This window comes from Peromyscus californicus, unplaced genomic scaffold (genome assembly GCF_007827085.1).
Source record: "Peromyscus californicus insignis strain IS unplaced genomic scaffold, ASM782708v3 Scaffold_15__1_contigs__length_86483966, whole genome shotgun sequence".
Classification (NCBI taxonomy): Eukaryota; Metazoa; Chordata; class Mammalia; order Rodentia; family Cricetidae; genus Peromyscus; species Peromyscus californicus.
Genome location: NW_026294447.1, coordinates 51,346,666 through 51,366,564, shown reverse-complemented (window position 1 = coordinate 51,366,564; position 19,899 = coordinate 51,346,666). Strand labels below are relative to the sequence as shown.

Genomic DNA, 19,899 nt, shown 5'->3' with positions numbered 1-19,899 from the left:
AGCCTAGAAGGTCAGAGGTCTAGGAAGCCTGAGGTCTAGGAGACAGAAGTCCGGGGAGCCTGAGGTCTAGGAGCAGTGCTGGGGCAGGTGTGGTGGGGTTCTACTGATTATGGTCAGGGTGGAGGCGAGCTCAACACAGGCTGCAGCTGCAGCTGCAGCTGAAGGGCTTCCAGGCCTTCCGCACAGGGATGCTGGTGTGTGGATAACACTTCAGTCACAAGGTCACAGCCAGACAGCATGAGCTGCTGGGAACAGGGAAGGGAGTGGGGTGGGTAGGAAATGGGGTAGGGGGTAGTCTTGAAATCAGCCAGTGTCAGTCTGAAGAGAATTGGAGTCAACTGAGATGTAGCTAAGAATGTTTCACCTTCATGTAACTGTAATTGTGTTAGCTGTCAACTCCATAGACTCTTCAGTCACCCAGGAGATGGACCTCTGGGCAAGCCCATCAGAGGAACTGAGTACATTAGATGAGGAGAGTCATCTTTATTTGGGTGAGACCCGGGCTTCGTAGGCTGCAGAAAGCACTAGCCAGCATTTATTGCCCTGTTTTTTAACTGTGGAATGCAATGTGACCAGCTGCTTCGAGCTTCTGCTGTCATGACTTCCCAGCTGAGATGGGCAACACCTTGAACTCTAAGTTGAAAAGACCCGGTTTTCTCTTCTGTCACTTTGGTCAGAGTGTTTGATCGTAGCAATGAGAAAGTGACTAAGTCAGCAACTGGGAGGGAAGTGTGACAGCATGAAATGAGAAACTGTGGCCTAGGTGAAAAAGACGGGTGTAGGAAGGAAATCTGCATCCTCACAGATACCGACCTGGGGCCAGAGAGATATGGCTCAGCAGTTACGAGTGCACGCTACTCTTACAGGAGACCCGAGTTCGGGTCTCAGCATCGATACCAGGCAGCTCACAGGTGCCTGTAACTCTAGCTCCAGGAGGCCCATTGTCTCTTAGGGCACTTACACTCACATGTACATATTCAACACACACACACACACACACACACACACACACACACACACACACAATTAAAATAAAAATAAATTTAAAAAATCAGTGTAGTCAAAGAAAAGAAAGGCCCTTGAAACATACTTACTAAAGGAAGCTAAACATAGCGGCTCTTAGATGTGTAATTCCTAAGCCTTTCTGAGTCCTCCAGGACCTTTATAAATCAGTGACAACCTGTGATCCAGTTAGAGATGCTGTATCTGCAGATGCTGACCCAGGCACTCATCCACAGCCGTCACGAGAGCTCTGCGGCCTGCCTGGCACTCCCAGAGTCTGGAACAGAGACTCAGGAGAGCGCTGACTGGGATAAGGTCCAGATATATAACTTATGGGATTTGAGGAAAAATGTATGTGTTTGGAGAGGGGGGAAGTACCTGACAATTGCTTGGATAAAAACTCACAAGTTGGGTGGTGGTGGCACACGCCTTTAATCCCAGCACTCGGGAGGCAGAGGCAGGCGGATCTTCATGAGTTCGAGGCCAGCCTGGGCTACCAAGTGAGTTCCAGGAAAGGAGCAAAGCTACACAGAGAAACCCTGTCTCAAAAAAAACAAAACAAAACAAAACAAAACAAAACAAAACAAAAAACTCACAAGGGTACCCAGGCATCCTTGTTTCAATGAGCCATTTCCATGTAAAGATTTTAAGTTTCAAGTGATAGGTTAAAAAAAATGTTCTGGGGCTGGGAGATGGCTCAGTCAATAAAGTGACTGCTGTACATGTATGAGGACCTGAGTTCTGATACCCAGCACTGCCCATGGGAAGAGCTGAGCATGGTGTGTGTGTGTGTGTGTGTGTGTGTGTGTGTGTGTGTGTGTGTGTGTGTGTGTGTGTAACAGGTAGATGGATCCCTGAAGCACACTGGTGGGGCCAGTTAGCCAAACCGAATTGATGAGCTTCCAGTTCAGTGAGATACTGTCTCAAAAAATGAAAAGGCAGGAAGTAGTTGAAGGAAGACGATACAAGTGCACATGCACCTGTTGTTGCAGAAGAGAAAGCGAAAGTCGTTCCTAGATTGTTTCCATCAGCCACGAGGCGACCCTGACCTTCAACTTCCCATGGCTGCTGTCAGCCTTGCTGGGTGCCTTCCTTGGGTCCTGGGACCCTGGGGCTGACTGTGCTGCTTGGGAGTAAGGCTCTGAATCCTGGAGGCTGCCCACTGTTGCTGCCATTTTTAGGCAGGATTCAGTTGTGCTCACAGCCTAGCCTTGGTCTGCACACTGCACAAGACCCCGGCCTCCAAAAGACAAACTTGTCCTGATACCTTGCTTCTCACCACACTTGTCCATGACAGCACAGCCACCATGTAACTTTATCCCCATGTGGCATTTGCCCTTCAGGAACTCAGTTCATTCTCTCACAGTTGCAGGACACATATTGGTCCTACACACAAAAAAAGCTTCTAACCTGGAGCTGCAGTCTCTGCCAGCCTCATGAGGGAAGCTGGCTAGGGTGAAGGGACCTTGTTCCACGCCCCAGCGCCAGGCCAACAACTGCTTTGTCAGAGGGCCAGCTGGCTGCTCATTCCTAAGGCACATGCAGAGGAAGAGGAGCCTCTCAGCCAGCTCCAGGTATTGTACCTGCTGGTGCTGGGCACCGGGGTCAGATGTCACAGCTTGTTTCTAAAATCAGCCAGTGCCTAAGTGTGGCTCTGACCTACTAGAATCTGGCTTCTCTTCCCACGAGGAAGCTGGGCTGAAAGAGATAAGTGACTCATTCCAGCTCCTGCAAGTGGTAAGGGGCAGACTGGGAATCGGAAGCCAGGTCTGGGAGGCCACAACTGGGGTGACTTTCCACTATTACCTGCCATGGCCCCCATGTACAACTAACTACACAGGTGGCCATCAGCCACCAGGACATCTAGCTAAAGGGCTGGGTGCAGGATGAACTCTGGCCAGCGTTTTATTCTCTATGGAGCATGGGTTCCATTTCCTGTGTATCTAGAGGAGCGCTGTGGACATTGGCTACAAATGGGCATGATGATTCCACTCCCTCTTTTCTTCCTTCCTCCCTGTACCCCCTGCAATGTGACATTGAAGCTTTTTCCATCCAACGAGGACATATACTTCACCCCCTTGAATCTGGGTTCAGCTTGTGACTAGACAGTGCAGGGTGCCACACTGTCATGATGCCAGCTCTTACTACCCTGGACTCCAGCTGGCCACAGGTATATGCTTAGGAAATGTTATGGCCCTGAGACCCACCCAGATGGCCTACATCAGGTACCTACCTGGGTGGAGATGGGCCTGGTCATCTTTCATCAGCAGCTTCCACTGACTTTGGTGAGTCTAGACCAGGTTCTCTTTGGTCTAGTGAGCTACTACTATCAACAGTCTCAGCTGGACCTGTCCCCTCTAAGTTCACACACGCTAAAGAGCCAACATTATTTCCCAAGAAGGTGACCTTTTGTGGATGTGATTGGCTGAGATGAAATCACACTAGGGTAGGGCCTGTGTCCTCGTAAGAGAGAAATGTGGACACAGAGCCCATGGGAGAATACTGAATGAAGACTGTTGGGTTTTCAGACTTAGAAATGAGGCTGGATCAGATCCTACCCAGTGCCTAGAGAGAGCACAGCCCTGCTGCACTTTGATCTTGAACTCTATCTTTCAGCATCGAGGCACAGTGGTTCTGTGTTTGAGTCATCTGGCTGGCAGAATCATGTTTTTTCAGCCAGCACTCCCTGCAAACTCATAGGGTGCCTTTTCCTGATGCACATGGGTGCAGGTATATATAACCAGCTCATTGCCTGTCTTGAGGGAAGCAGAAACACCATTTCCTTCCTTGCCCAGGCTACCCTGTGGGGTGTGCCCAGGGAATGCCTCCTACTCTCATCCTGCCCTAGTTCTGCAGGAGGGACCCAGCCTGCCTACCTGGATTGCCGAGGGCCATAGAGTCGTAGATAAGCTTGCAGGTCTTCAGCAAGATGGAGATCTTCTTCCCAGGTGAGTAGGCCTTGTGCATGCTGCTCAGCTTCTGCAGGATCTTCTCCATGACAGCCACCTCAGGCACGCTGGTGGTCACGCCCAGGTCGGTGGTGGTGGTGGACAGGATCACCATCTGGTTCTCCTTGAGCTGTTGCAGTGAGCCATCGCGGCTGTGGATCTCCAGCAGGCTGGAGTTGATGGCGTCCTTCAGGGGCTTCAGGACACACTTGTACAAGGCTGACTCCACAATGGCCTCTGGTGGGGTGAGAGTGAAAGGTAAGGAGAGAAGCTTCAGGGGCCCCTCCCACCTGGCTCTGCTGCCTGGCAGCACAGTCCTTCCATCCCTGGTTCCTACTTAGCCCTGACACACAAGACAGGGAGTTACTCTGCAGAGGCACTGGCACCAGAGTCCCATGCCTAATATCCTGGTCTCTCCAATGCGGTGTTATCTCCAGTGCCAGGAACAGAGCCTGTCCATAAGCACATATTCCAGAAGGCACGAGATGTGCTGTAGCTATGCAGTGTACAATCAGGGCAGCTGCATACTAAGGGTTTGAGTGCCCAGTAAATGCAATGTAGAATTTTTCTTTTTTTGATGGTTTGTGTTTTTTTTTTTTTTTTTTTTTTTTTTTTTTTTTTTTTTTGAGACAGGGTTTCTCTTTGTAGCCCTGGCTGTCCTGGAATTTGCTGTTGACCAGGCTGGCCTCAAACTCACAGAGATCTGCCTGCCTCTGCCTCCTGAGGCTGGGATTAAAGGTGTGTACCACCACTGCTTGGCTTGGTAGAATTATTCTTTTTTTAAAAAAATAATTTTATTTTTTTAAATAATTATTCTTTTTTAAAAATTATTTTTATTTTATGTGCACTGGTGTTTTGTCTGCATGTAAGTAAGTCTGTGTGAGGGTATCAGATCCCCTGGAACTGTGACAGACAGTTGTGAGCTGCCATGGGGGTGCTGGGAATTGAACCCCGGTCTTCTGGGAGAGTAGCCAGTGCTCTTAACTGCTGAGCCATCTCTCCAGCCCAAGGTAGGGTTATTCTCAATGCCTCTTGTGCTTCTCAAATCTAGGTGACTTGCCTCGTCACCCGCTCATGCTTTCCCTGCCCACACTGCTCCTCCAGCCTGCCAGGCCTGCCCCTGCCCACACTGCTCCTCCAGCCTGCCAGGCCTGCCCCTGCCCCTGGACTTCGGCATCTCGTGCTCCCCTTGCTACACAGCTGTTCACACAGCTTGCTCCAGCCATTCCACTGCCCCGTGGAGTTAGGCTGCAGTCTTGATCAACCTGCGGGCTGGGAGCTAAGTGAGCTTGGATCTCATTAGGTTAATTGAGGTGGGCTTTCCTAAATGTGGGCAGAACCATTCCATTCTGGGCTTGGGTCCTACGATGCATGAGGAGGAGAAAATGAGCTGAACACTAGCATGCATCTCTGCTTCCTGACGGTGAGTGCAGTGTAATCAGGTGCCTCAACCCCTGCAGCCATGACTTCCTATCACAAAGGACCGCATCCTCAAACTTGAAACAAAACAAACACTTCTTTCCTTGAGTTACTTTTGTTAGGTATTTTGTTACAGCAACAGATGGGTAACTAATACAACTGGCCATGCCCTAGTCCAGTACTGGGGTAGTTCTGGATCATCATTCCCTCTTTATAGCTCTCCTCATCACCTCTGGGATCCATCCCTTCCAGGCCAAATCCTTAGCCTGACATTCACAGCCTGGTATGGGTGGCCATATCATCCTCCTGCCTCATCTTCCACCTCTCTGCCTGACCCCATAGTCTGACCCCATAGCATCACCTCTGCCTGAAAGAAGCCTTCCCACCATCCTCTTTACAGCCTGTCCCCTCCCACTTCTGCTTAGGCCATGGGTTTTACCCTCTGTTCTGGCATGCATGGCTAACCACAGCTTTCTCTAGGCCTTGAGCTGTCCATGTCCTTCCCTGTTTTTCTATGCCCTTTCACGGCCTCCTGTTCCGCACACTGCCTGCGATCTTCCCTGGGCTCGATCTGATTTTGTCTTGTGGCTGTTTGAGTGTTACTGGGTTCCAGACATTTCGTCTCCCAGACTGTAGACTCAGCCTCAGAAGCCTCCACTCGTCCCCTCCTGGATGTCCAATGAGGTGGGAGGCCATCTCTCTGACACTGAACTTCTGACACAGAACACTGGGCTTCTCCAGGTTTGGGCCTTAGGACTCGTAGCTGTGGCCTCCCGGGAATGCGCACACTGGCCCTCAGCTATGCAGAGCCCACATGAGGCCAGCCAGGTCTTCGCCGACTTCCATGGACTACATCTGTGCCCCATGTTCCACTGTGCTGTCCTACCTGCCCCCGGCGCATCTTGTCACGACAGCTCTGCTTGTCTCTAGTCTCTCTGCTTCCACTCAGCTCAAGGAGCAGAGCCATGCTGGGCACACGGGAAGCCCTGGCACTCCTGCCTTGAATCTGCCACAGCCTGGCTCCTTGCAGAAATGCCGCCGCTGGAGTGGGAGTGGTGACCCGGTGTGGAGTCAGCCTGGCCCCCTGCAGAAATGCTAAACCTTGGGGGCCATGATGCTGTGACCTACCTCTCCTAGAGCCTCCAAACTTCACTTCCTGTCTACTTTACACTTCTGTAGTCTTCTTTCATGGCTTCCTGACTTTCTTGCAGGTTACCTACCATTTGTCAGAATGAGAGCTCCCTGAGGGCAGGAGGGACTTTGTGATAAGCTTGCTGCCACCCCCCCCCCCACCCCCCCGCCCCAGTACAACAGGTAAGGAGCTGGAAGCATAGTGCTCTGTCAAACTACTTATATAACTCACTTCCTCCCCAGACAAGCTCTGTGGGGTAATGCCTGGGTCTCTGGGACATGGTAACTGTTAGTGGAAAAAGTCAGGGGTTGTGTGGGTGGCCTTCTCACGTAGCATCCTGCCCCGGTGAGCCCTCCATCCCTAGTGGCATGCACACATAACTATGGCCTCCTGAGGAGGTAATGCCAGTCTTGGACCTCAACATAGCACCCACCACCTTACTACTGTGTCCTAATATTGTGACCTGGTAACTATATCGGTCCTCGGGAGCTAGCCATCAAATCCAGTCTCCACCAGGGAAGGTGGTACTTAACAGTCTCTTTTCCTAGGACCTCTCACTATGAATCATCATCCTGTAGTGTCTCAAAGCATCTTTCTCTGTGTGTCCAGAACTGATGCTCTTAATTACTGGGAGAAGGAGAAAAGGTTCAGGACCACATGGAGGTGGTGCCTAGAGGGACAGTAATGTTTATCAGGTAACCCCTAAATCCCTCAATATAGTTTTCTGTTTTGTTTTGCTTTTTGAGAACCCAGGCTGACCTTCAACTCACTCCATAGCTGAGAATGGCTTTGATCCTTCTGCCTCCACTTTTTAAGTGCTGGGACTCCAGGTAGATGCTATCGTACCGAGCTATAGCACTGTGGTCTGCCTGAGTCTTTTCAATATGTACACAGATGCGTAGGTGCCGCAGGGACACCGGCCACCATGCATCCTAATTGCAGAGCTTTGATGGTGACTGGGTTAGAGGCTGGTGGGGGAGGGGAGGGCTGCTGGTGGCGGGTTGCTTGACAGGAGTGGTCAGGAAAGTGGGCTGCCTTGAGTTGGCTCCCTAGAAGTGGAGCCCGAGAGAGGATTTAGGCCCAGGAGCTTTGTGCGGCAGTCAGGAAGAAAAATGAGGACATTAGGCAAGGCTCTCCAGAGACTGCTCTGGGTCCAGGGATGCCTGACCTGAGGGTACTGATGCACCACTTTCTCTCCCACCCTCCCAAGCTGGCACTGACCGAGTTCCTCCTCCGAGTGCAGGTTGGGCTCCACCAGGGCTTTGAGTTCAGTGCTCTGCAGCAGGTAGCTTTTGAGCTGGGTCATCATGGTTCGGATCTCCTGCAGCATCTCGGTGCTGGATGTCGGGCGGGCCATCATCTCCAGGCTGTACACCTTGTAGTCCTGCACTAGGCTGCCAAAGTAGGAGCCCTTGTCCTGTGCCAGCTCCACCACCTTCTTATACAGCTTGCGGTCGTTGGAGAGGAAGGCGTGGAAGACGCTAGTGAAGCTGACGAAGCTGAGGCGGGTGGCGGGCTTTGTCCAGGATCATGGAGGGCTTCTTCTTCACGTTGGGGCTGCTGAACTCCAGCTCCTCCTCTGCACTGCTGGTTGAGTAGGAATCCTGGTCAGTGGCTGAGGCGGGCACCCCTAGGCTGTCTGAGAGCGAGGCCAGGGAACCCTTGAACTCCGGAGAGCTATGGGGACAGGTGCTGGTCTGGGCATGGAGGTGCTGCATCCCAGCTTGTGGGGCTGGGCTCAAGCCTTCCCAAGGTGCACCAGGTGCTGGTTTCTCAGGGGATGCCTCTTGTATGGGTTCTTTAGGGCTCTCCAAGGGGTTGAGCAGGGTGGCAGCGGCCAGCTGCCGTGAGACCCGCTTCTTCCTGGGGGGTGGGATAGGGGGTTGTTTGGTCTTGCCAGTTGGCACTGGTACATTGTCAGCATGGCTAGCTTTGGTCTCTGTATCCTGGCCTTGCTCTGTGGTCCTTGAAGGCCTGTCCCCAAGACTGCTCACGGTGCCATGGGAAGGAAGGCTGAGTGAGGCTGCCCTGGAAATACTTGGGAGGTCCCTGTCTGCTGTAGTTCCCACATTCTGGCTTTCCAGAGACACCCTTTCAGAGATGCGCCGTCTGGGAGGAGCTGCTGGAAGAGTCTTCTTCAAGGGCAGTGGAGGGGGAGGAGCTGGCTGCAAGGGGCTGGAAGCTGTCCCAGGCTTCATCTCTTCTTCCCCAAAGGGGCCCAGGCCTACTGCTGGGCGTGGGAGACTCTCGCAGGCTGTCATGGGTGGTTGGTTTTGGTGGCCTGGGGGGCCCGGTGCATGGGGTGCAAGGTGAGAGGTGGGTATTAGGGGGGAGTTGAGCAAAGGAGCAGCAGGTGCAGGGGACACAGGAAGCGCAGGAGGCCGGGCAGGGCCAGCTGGAGGAAGGGTGGGTATGGGAGGTGGAGGTGGGGGACGGCGTGGGGATCCCTTGGAGGTAGGTGAGGTAGCATCCGAAGCAGCAGGTACCAGGCGTGGAGGGCAGCTGCCAAAAGGTGGTGGATCAGCCGGCAGGGCGCAGTCCTCGATGAAGATAGGATTCACAAACCACAGGCGGTCATTTCCCACCGTCAGCTCGATTTCACAGGAACAGTTTGCATAATGGGTTGTGGGCCGGAGGCTGGAGGCTGCAGGGGCCCCAGGGGCTGGGCCTCTGAGGGGCTCGACAGGACCTCTTGGAGGGTTCAGTGAGGAGTCCCAGAAGCCTGAGGAGAGCAGAGCAGAGGCAGTCAGTCCTCTTCCTCCTAGCAGTGGGGGAAGGGCCCTCGCTTGTGTGTAGGTTTGTTTTCCCTTCTTGGACTCTCAAACTTCTCCCACCACTTCCTGCCAGGAGGGGAAGTCCCCTGTGTACCCACCAGCAGAGGGTGGAGTAGAGCTGGGAGGGGACACAAGAGGCCCAGCTTCAGTTCTGTGCCCATGTGAGAGCTTGTCATGGAGAACAACAGTGATTCGGGTGGGGGTGACTATGGCTTTGGGCATGTGGGAGGAGGGCATGGTGGGGACAGAGGGAATGAAGTTGTTTTCGCAGCTATCCAGCTGGGTACCCTGGGCAGATTGTGTCCTAGGTCTTGGTCTAGCTGTCCCTCCAATGGGTATCTCAGCAGTAGCATCACAGGGTGCTGGGAGGGAACCCTACGGTAGACAGGAAGGGGCTAGAACTCATTACGGTCACTGCAGCTGGCACACAGAGGAAAAGGGAACCAGAGAATTATGGGTGATGGAACTGGACCTATAGCTGTCCGCTACAGGCTGCTGTGACTTGGGAGGGTCTTGACACTAACTGAGGAGCTAGGCTATGGGACAAGTGAGGACACAGCTCCTACCTTTGAGCAAGCCTGCCCTGCCGGCTACCAACCAGTCATAGCCTCATTGTAACTTCTTGGCCTCTGGGTATCATATACCAGCAAACACTCAGGGATGCTCCGGGCCTCCCAAAAGATACAGGCTTATGACTTCTGGAGAATAGGCTACTCTGAGCACAGGAGAGTGGCTCCATATGGAGAGAAACATGGGACCCAGGACCTGCCCAATGTGTTCATTTTAAAGGTAAGAAGATTATGAACCATGCTGCTGCAGGATTCTGGGAAGAATGGTGGACACAGCTTCTCTCCCATGGTCCCTCAGTAAGATGCCTATGCAAAGGAGTGCCCAAGATGTCACCGAGGAATGAGAGTCAGGGTTTGTGCAGTGGACAAGTTACGGGGACGGTCTTGATGACCCCTAGGCACAGGCTTTGCCCCCACTTTACAGATGAAGGCAAGTGACTCAGCTGAAATGTGTTCACCTGGGGTCACAGAGTGCTGGAGGTCGAGCAGGTCAAACCAGCCCGTTGCTGCCCTACAGGCTCCTTCTGAGGAACTTGCATCACTTCCCACTTGGGTTGCTCTGCCTATCAGTGGGTGGCTGGTGGCTCTTACCCCAGCTAGAGGCTGACGGATTTTACCCCAGCTAGAGATGTGGTAAGAACACAGCAAGCATCTATGTTTTTTGTTTGGTTTTGTTTTTTTCTGGTATTGGGGATTGAACCCAGGGCCTCCCACATGCTAGGCAAGTGCTCTACCACTGAAGGCCCTACCCCTTTTAAAAAATGTTCTCAAATTTTGAGAAAGGGTTTCACAAAGTTGCCCAGGCTGCCCTTGAACATTCAATCTTCTTGCCTCAGCTTCCAGAGCAGCTAGGATTACAGGCCTGTATCATCAGGCCTGACCACAACAGGTCCTTGATTGTGAAAGGAGATATTGAAATATGGCAGGGTCATGCAGAGCCAGTTCTAATGATGGCGTACTCAAAGACATGGACCTTGGCCACCTTGGTGGCCTGAGGTTGTATACCCATCAGTGTGAGCAGAGTCCAACCCCATGATAGAAAGCAAGCTGTGGCCTACCCAACCATGAGCACCAAAGCAGCATGGTACCCATCATGGAGCCTGGCTCTAGACAGACTCGGTTGCACCTGGCAGCCAGCCCAGAACACCCAGCTGTCACCACAAAAACAAGATGATGACCTTTCATGCGTCTTTCTACAATATGCAAAGCTCCCTGTAATCACAGCCACAGGGTAAGATGTGACCAGGTTTAGATTTCCATAACCTGGGGACCACTCTTCATGATGGCTAGGCTGTGGCTTTGCTTTCCAGGATAGCACTTGACCTCTGAGTGACCAACTCTTGGTACCCAGAACACACAGATGCTTACTTTCTGTGGAGTAAGCATCGGAAACACTGTACCTATGTCTCTACAAGCCCAGTAGAGCAGGCTGGTCTCCTTGAAGTCTTTCTAGTGAGGAGCATCAGGTGGCCAGAAGGTGAACTATTCAGTAATCCCAGGAAGCTGAGCTCAGCTCCCTCCATGCTCATGTCACAGTCCCTTAAGACATGTGGGTGAAGGATAAAATCATGGGGTAGCTAACGTCAAGAACTGCCTATCAGTGCCTGGGTATGCTCCCCATCATCGCTTGCCTAGATCATTCAAGGCCTGGGAGATATGCCCCATATATCTTTTCTAGAATTATCTACTGAGTCTTCACTCCATCTGCCATTCACTTCTTCCTGGACATGACATCTGCTGCCTTACCCTTGGGTCTTAGCTGATGCTGTTCCCTCTGCTTAGAATTATTTTCCTTCCTACCTGCCAGGTTCTTACTAATCTTCTAAGACTGGTAATTAGTCTTAGAAGACTGATAGGTGCAGGATGCCTGTGTCCCTTAGCCCTACTGTGTCCTCTGACTACAGGAACCTCCATCAGGACTGCCATTCCATGATTTTGTTTGAGTGCTCCACCACACTCTGGGTTTCAGAAAGCAGCATTGATGCCTCTTCCATTTATGTATCTCCAGCCTCCAGGATGGTGCTCCAGCGAGCAGGGCCCAGGCATCCGCACCCAACACGAGCGAGTGAACCAGCTTAGTCAATGCGGAGGCAGCATTCTAGGATAGGGGTCACTGGCCAGTCTAGCTTTGCAAGCTAGGTAGGGACAAGCTGAGGGATGGGGGGTTGAGGAGCTGAGACAGTGAGAGAGGAAGAAAAAAGGAAGTTGAAGAGCTCCAGTTGGGGCAGAACTGTCAGCCAGCTTATCACTGGTCTGCAGACCTGGTCCCTTAGCAGGCACAGAATAGAACAACACATCTCCACATCTTGATAGCATCTTACAAGTGTGGAGCAGGCACTGGGGCTCCCCTGAGGTCCAGAGCTCAAGATGTCGCTTGCCTGCTCCCAGGACAATTCACAGGGCACAGGCTCTCCAAGGCAATGCTACTTCGAGGGGAGGGTGATGCTGGGCACATACCAGGGCCTTTGGCTGTGTAAGGAAAGCAATGGGGCTGTTCAGGGCTTTGTGCTACAAACAAAACAACACAACAAAAAAAAGGAAGTTGGAAAGTTCTCTGCAGCTTGCAAAGAGCCAAGGCTGGAGAAGCAGTCCCAGCAGCTGGCAGAGCTGTGGGCACCATGCCAAGTCTTAGCTCAGCCGTCCAAGTTCCAGTAAAAAAGGGCCCGTTCCTTTGACTGAGGCAGCCATTTTGCTGGTGCCAAGGCTTTCTGAACCTGGGTGGGGGGTACGTCTTGCCAGCTTCAATCCCTGCAATGCTTGGAGGACCTGGGATGTTCCAGGTGCTGGATTGTGGTGCCTGAGGGCAAAATTAGGGTTCAGATACCCTGGAAATGGTTGAAAAGCTCTGGAGAGTCTGGGAATACATATTTTTGTAGCATCCAAAGATGGCTGGTTGAACTTTCACTCAAACTCCAGTGTTTCATTTGGCTGTACAGGGACATGTGTGTCTATGTGGAAGCTGGAAGACAACCTCGGGTGAGCCAATCCTACTTTTTGAGACTGTTTCTCATTGGCCTGGAACCCACCAATGAGCTAGTGAGCTGGCTAGGAACCTACCTGTTTTTATCTCCTTGGTGGTGGGATTGCAAGTACAGGCTACCAGGCCCAGCTTTTTTTTTTGTTTGTTTTTTGTTTTTGTTTTTTTTTTTAAAATATGGATTTTAGAGTTCAAATCAGGTCTTCATGCTTGCATGGCAAGTATTTTATTGATTAAACTTATCGATTAAGCTATCTCCCCAGTCTCCCGACCTCAAGCTTTTTTTTTTTTTTTTTTTTTTGGTTTTTCAAGACAGGGTTTCTCTGTGTAGCTTTGCGCCTTTCCTGGAACTCACTTGGTAGCCCAGGCTGGCCTCGAACTCACAGAGATCCGCCTGGCTCTGCCTCCCGAGTGCTGGGATTAAAGGCGTGCGCCACCACCGCCCGGCTCGACCTCAAGCTTTTAACAAATCTTTACTAACTAGGAAATAGTCTCATTGTATGCTATAAAGGAAAAAACAAGGTTCACACAAACTTGGGGGAGCTACACATTGTGTGGCTTTCCTGTCTTTAAAACACTAAGCATCCACCTGCCTCAACACAGCATCCTCTTCCCTCTGCATTTAGAATCAGCTGCAAACAGCTCAGCGCTGAATTCAACCCTCTGTTAGTTTTGTGGCCCATGCTAGGCCAAGGCTCCGAATCTGGAATGACATCCTATATAGCCTGCACTGTTGAACAGTGGTGTTTCCAGGTCTAAACTTGGTTTGTGTCAGCTCATGAACAAACACTCAAGAGTCATCTCATGGTGCTGAGCCTGCAAGAGAATAGCTTTGCTTTGGTAACATCATCCCTGTCCGAATAGCTTAGTCTACTCGTTCAAACCAAATCAAACCCAAACTAAGTGCACAAAAAAAAAAAAAAAAAAATACAGTCACTGACATGGAGAAAGGAAACATGTCTCAAAAACTAGGAATAATTGTGAGACCATTAGGTGCACTGAAAACCCAGTAAATCTACCTTTGATAGACACTTCTTGACTCTGGGTATGAGAAAACCAACTGAAAGTCACACATATGTTCACACAAAACAGTGGAAGGCAAGATGCAGAACTGTGTTTCTGCAGCAGTGGAGGGATTATGTATGATTTTCAGCCTTGTCTTTTTCTGGCCTTGTCAGTTAAAAAGAAACTCACAACATGCTGGGATTTCATAATAAGAAAAAGATGTCATAAAAAAAAAAACGTACTCAGAGCATATATGGCAGAGAGAGGGCTCTCTGCTCTTCTTAGCTCAACATTAAATACAGCGACCCCCCACCCCCCTTGGTGATAAGGTGCCATGTTATTTTCTGCTGGAGCCAGAGCAAGCGAGGAGGGAGCTGAAGAGCAGGAAGCAGTGAGCAAGGCTGAAAGGATCTAATGGCAGTGGACAGACAGAAGACACAGAGGTCCCAGCTCCTGCCACATCCTCTTCCAGGAGGCCTTAGGGTCCACCTCCCTCAACCATCTTAGCAGGAATACCATTCACATAGTTTACCTATTTAAAAAATTCCCTGGTGGCTTTCACATATTCATAGTTGCACAACTGTCATTATAATAAATGTTAGGGAGTTTTAGTCACCCCCTAAACCCCCAAGAAACTCCATGCCCACTATCAGTCACCCCCCATCCAGTGCTTTGAATGTGAAATATCCTCTGCAGGCTCATGTGTGATCACTTGATCCCAGCTGGTGATCCTCGGTGGAGGAAGTGGGTCACTGGCTGATGGGCCTGGAGTTTTACAGCTTGGTCTGATTTCTAGCCCTCTCTGGCTTCCTGGTGGAGATGTGAGATGTCCCAACCACACATTCCTATTGACGTAAACTCTTGCCACGATGGATTGTGTCCCTCAAACCATGAGTCCAAACACGCTTTTATCACAGGAATGAGACCCCGACCCTGGTGATGTGCCAGCCAGCCCTAATCTGATGGCACTATGTTACTGCCTGCTCTATCCCAGTCAATTAGCGACACTTCGCCCAGAGTGCCCAGACCTGTGTCATAATTTACCCATAATTCCCCTGAGATGGCTAAAGAAACTTAATATTGTACCAGGCATCCCTACGGACTGTTGCCCTTCGCCCTGGAATGCTTATGAGCGCCTAGTGGCCTGCAGGTGAGATGAGACTAGGATAATGGTGTTTCGACTGTGAGGTATTAACCACTTGCTTTCTGCTTTTGTAAACCCACTTATTGCTGTGGGACTGGACTGACATGGTCTTTTTATTACTATACAAGGGGCAAGGGAAACAACTGAGGCGAGTAAACAATTTTCTTGCCCAGCTGTGGTTTCCATAGGTAACTGCAACACCTTTGATAACACCTTTGATATCCACCTCTACAAACCCTTCCTTCAGCCCCCTTTGGCATGGCCTGCTGTTTGGCTCCAAGGTTGCCGTCCTTCTGCTAACAGGAAGATTAATTCATTTCATCTAAATTTGAATTGAGTCCGTCTCTGGCCTTTCCCAGTGGATTCGAATGCCATGACAACACAACCTGGTGACCACTAGCCTGCTTTCCACATCTGAGGATTTGCCTCCTCTGAGCACATCTACGAGGGAGTCTCACAAGTGGGTCTCAGTCTGGCTTCTTTCACTAAACATCGTGTTTCAATCCATGTGGTACCATGAGCCAGTGCTTCATTCTGCTTATAGTTGAGGAAGCTTTTTAGATACCCTGAGTCCCATGGCTTCCTCTATCAAACGTGTGTGTGTGTGTGTGTGTGTGTGTGTGTGTGTGTGTGTGTGTGTTATGTAAAATCTAATAATGAATGTATGCACCTAAGTCAGTGAATTTGCCTCCCATCATGCTTCTGAGTTGCCTGGAAATACTGACTGAATCAAGAGGACATTTGTTTCCAAGGACCCACCCCTGAAGCTGGGTAATGATTATACCAATTGTCCCTAGAGGTCCTTTTGAGCAACAGCGGCTGGGTGGGGTTGGGGCTAGAGGCAGAGCCTGGAGGGCTGGAGGACTCAGGGCTCTGAGCAGGCTGCAGAGTGCAATGGGTTGTGGTACAGAGCAGAGGCTGATGCTCACAAAGCCCAATAACCCTGGACTCCATTTCTCAGGAATTCTCCATGCAAGTTTGAGTAGGTTTCAGCTTTCTGCTGTAACAAGTGTGTCCAATCCTTGACCAACAGGCTTCATGGGTTCCAGGATAACCATGAATGCAGCCCAGTACAAAATCATAAAGTTACTAAAAACATTGTGTTTTCTTTTCTTTTTGTAATTTGACTGCATGGCTCTTGTGTGTGAACTCTGTAGGTGATAGCCTCCCGTTGCAATGTCAGAAGGTTGGACATGCTTGGTAGAGGAATGATGCACATGTGCTCAGCACAATGCCTTGGGTGCCCGAGTCCTTGGCAGGTGCTCTCTGCAGTCATAACCGGAGCACACAAAGCCTGGCCTGGCTGCAGCTTGCACGCACCAGGGCCAGGCATCTGACAGTTTCGGGTCTCCATCTGTTCAGGAGATGGACTGGAAAGTCAACCTTTCCTTGACTTTGGGGAAAAATCAATATGCCAAGCCTGGCTCTGTGTCCTCAGTGCCTGGGATACCTCATCGATCAGAACCTTCCAGGTGGTTCCTTAGGTGTAACACACTTGGTTTTTAATGCCTCATTCTCAAAGAAGTCATTGTTGGTAGGCCAATCTGCACCACCCTTGGCTTCCTGCATGGTGACTTCCACTTCCAGCCCACTCCCTGCCTAAGGCCACTCTATTCCAGCCAGGAATTCAATTCTCCTAAGTTGAGTAGCTTGTTTCTATCCAGCAAGTGCTCCCAGGTTGTCCCAGCAGGAGGAACCTACAGAGAACCTTGGACATCCACCCTAGGGACTCCTGCTTGAGTTTCAGAACAGGGCCAATGAGTGTATGTGAAGTTCAATGCTTACTCCCAGTAACTCGGTGGACCAGCATAGCCGAGTCTGTTAAGGGGCAGTATGGAATGGGTATGAGTTCTTCTTTCACACCGCCATCCCCAGACCCCTCTGGAAGGAGGAGAGCAGCCTGGCCTGGGAGCTGGGGGTGGGGATTGTCTTCTCAGGTCTGAGGTCTGCCCCTGACTTCTTCTGTGACCTGGCTCTTCAATCTGGTCTAGTTCTCCTCCATTCAGGCAACATTGGTATCTATCATGCCTGGTGTTTCTGGTCTGTGAATCAGCTGCAGACAGTGTCCTGTGAACAGTTGAATCTTAATGAAGAAGTTCTGTCTATAGATATCTCTTAGCTCTGGGTGCTGGGCCTCTGCCCCACCACTAGCCACAGAGGCTGTTGAAGCATCTATTGCTACAAATTTGAGATTGATTTATATAGATATGATAAGATAAAAAGGTAGATTATTGAATCTACTTTTAGAAAGCAACTACTAGTTTTAAGTATTTTACATTGGATTGGATTTTTGTATATTATATACAAATTATATATAGATACAAATTTGAGATTGATTTTGTTAGAAAATACTGTATGTATATTTCTAATCTTGTTCAAGATATTGTACCTACACAGTTCATTTATCAATTTAATGCAATTTGATAATCCTTGAAAGTTATTATTACCAACTATTAGGATATAGAGAAATCAAAGTTAGTAGTTAGTGATTACAATTTAACTTGTAGTCATATTAGGTATGTTTTCAAGGTCAAACAGAGATGTATTTTAGATAGACAGGTCATCTTCAAACACTTCAGAGATCTGCAGAATATGGCATTTAAGAATAAGAATATCTGTTTTAATAACAGATTTTTTTTTCTTTTTTATGATGATGAGACATGTTGGCTCCTGGCAGTACTAATATACTTCAGAGAAGATATAGGCATTGAAGAAACTGCATATGGGGTTAACTTTCATTGTGGCAAAAGTTAGCCACTGGGCAAGAAAGTGCCCTCGCATCAACTGCTGACAGTATGCTGTCCAAAACGGACAAGCAGAACACACACACACACACACACACACACACACACACACACACACACACACACACACAAGACTACTGATCCTTGCCAAGACAAGTTGTGGTTGCAGCTTTGGCAACAGGTGTCCTCTGAGGCCAGGACAATATGGCACCATCGCTGAAGTGGTTTTGCAATCCAGGAAAAGTACAGTGCCCCTTCCTTCGAAGGCAATTGAGCAGGCAGTGGACTGATGGCTTCTGGTGTGCAGTGGAACAGCAGCTGAAACAGTTATTCTTGAAGGAGTAACTAGGCTGACAGAGTCTAACCTCTCAGTGGTAGACTGGCATTTAATAAAGGAGAAGCCACAAACAAGCAGAGAAGAATGGGAAGCCGAATTCCAAAAATACAAAAATTCCAGCAATTTCCAGAATTTAAAATCCTGAATCGTGACAGGTTACTGGCAGAATTCAAGTTTATCTGGTACATAGAATACTTGCACTGAATGTGGTGTTGAGCTGTAGGCCTTGCATACCTCCTGCTTCACAAATGAGTCTGTCAGATATGCTAAACCTGTAGGCCGAAGATGATGCCCCAACATTGCAAAGAAACCTCGGGTGACTGTCCAGGCAGCTGGCTGTTTCTGTCATAACTCACATTTTTGGAAGTTGCTTATTTGTATCTCCTGTTTTACTAGGTAATATTATTTCCTTCTTGGGTCTCTGAGGGAGTTGAAGATTAGATAGTTGTAGTTACAGTTTTCCTTGTTAACAATTTCAGAAAAGAAACTCACTAAGAGGTGTGAAGTATATAAATTTGAAGGACATCCAAAGATAGTTTTCTAGCCGGGCGGTGGTGGCAAATGCCTTTAGTCCCAGCACTCAGGAGGCAGAGCCAGGCAGATCTCTGTGAGTTCGAGGCCAGCCTGGGCTACAGAGTGAGATCCAGGACAGGCACCAAAGCTACACAGAGAAACCCTGTCTTGAAAAAACAAAAACAAACAAACAAACAAACAACAACAAAAAGATAGTTTTCTGTTGGTAATATAAGTTAGGATAGAAAGTGAATTAGGTACATTTTGGACTCACCAAAATAGGATAGATAATGGAATATTTTCTCTGAATTTGTCAAATGCAAATGGACTAGACATTGTTGATGTATTTATTGCCTGTATATATTGTATATAGTTATTGTACTTATTGTATATAGTTTTTCTTATATTAGTTATAACTTTTTTATTTTTAGACAAAAAAGGGGAAATGTGGTGATATTTTCTTTGTGCACCCCAATAAAGCTTATCTGAGGATCAGAGGAAAAAGCCAGCCACTATATTAAACATAGAAATTAGGCAATGGTAGCACACGCCTTTAATCCTAGCATTTGGGAGGCAGAGATCTAGATCTCTGTGAGTTCAAAACCACACTGGGAACAGATCCAGGCGTGGTAGTACACACCTTTATTCCCAACACTAGTTAACCACAAAGGTCTGGAGGTCTGTACAGACAGACAGAAAGTGACAGAGCTGGGCAGAAAGAGGAAGTGATGTAGCTGGTCAGAGAGAGGAAGTAAAATGGCAGGGACAGAAAGGCATAGAGGGTGGGTACACAAGAAGTAAACTCTCTTTGGCTGAGGAGTTCTAGCAGTAAGAACATGGCTGGCTTCTTTCTGTTTCCCTGATTTCTCAGTTTTTACCCCAATATCTGGCTCCAAGTTTTTTATTAATAAGACCGTTTAGCAATTCGTCTTACAACCATCTGCCTTAAACACACTACTCTGGATACCACACAGTAATTCCTGTTCCCAACACATGCTGGCTTAGTGTCCCAGCAGCTACCAGCTTGGAGATCTTGGGTTCTTCAGAGCCAGCATTGATGAGGCCCAGCCCTAGGTCAGCAGTGACCAAACCTATGCCTGCAGAGACCTCAGTATGGCTAGACACCCATGAAGAGCCCAGGAAGTCTGGGTCGCTAATGTATTTTTTTACGCAAAAGAATGGAAGTCGGAGATGCTGCCAACCCCACCTTAGGATTGGTTGGTTGGACATGAAGAAGACCTAGGGCATGAGGAGCACACTCCAGTTCCCCATCACATCTAACCTGGCTAGCTTTATGTCAACTTGACACAGGCTAGAGTCATCAGAGAGGAGGGA

At 49.4% G+C, this 19,899-nt stretch overlaps 1 protein-coding gene across 1 annotated transcript in view; it reads right to left on the bottom strand.

The window, feature by feature from the left end:
• Nucleotides 1–19,899, bottom strand: part of Rin3 (Ras and Rab interactor 3) — a 120,536-nt gene that overhangs the window by 13,525 nt on the left and 87,112 nt on the right. The window contains 3 exon segments of the mRNA XM_052738824.1: nt 3,879–4,187; nt 7,723–8,008; nt 8,010–9,223. Of these exon segments, the coding sequence (XP_052594784.1) occupies nt 3,879–4,187; nt 7,723–8,008; nt 8,010–9,223 (1,809 nt within the window).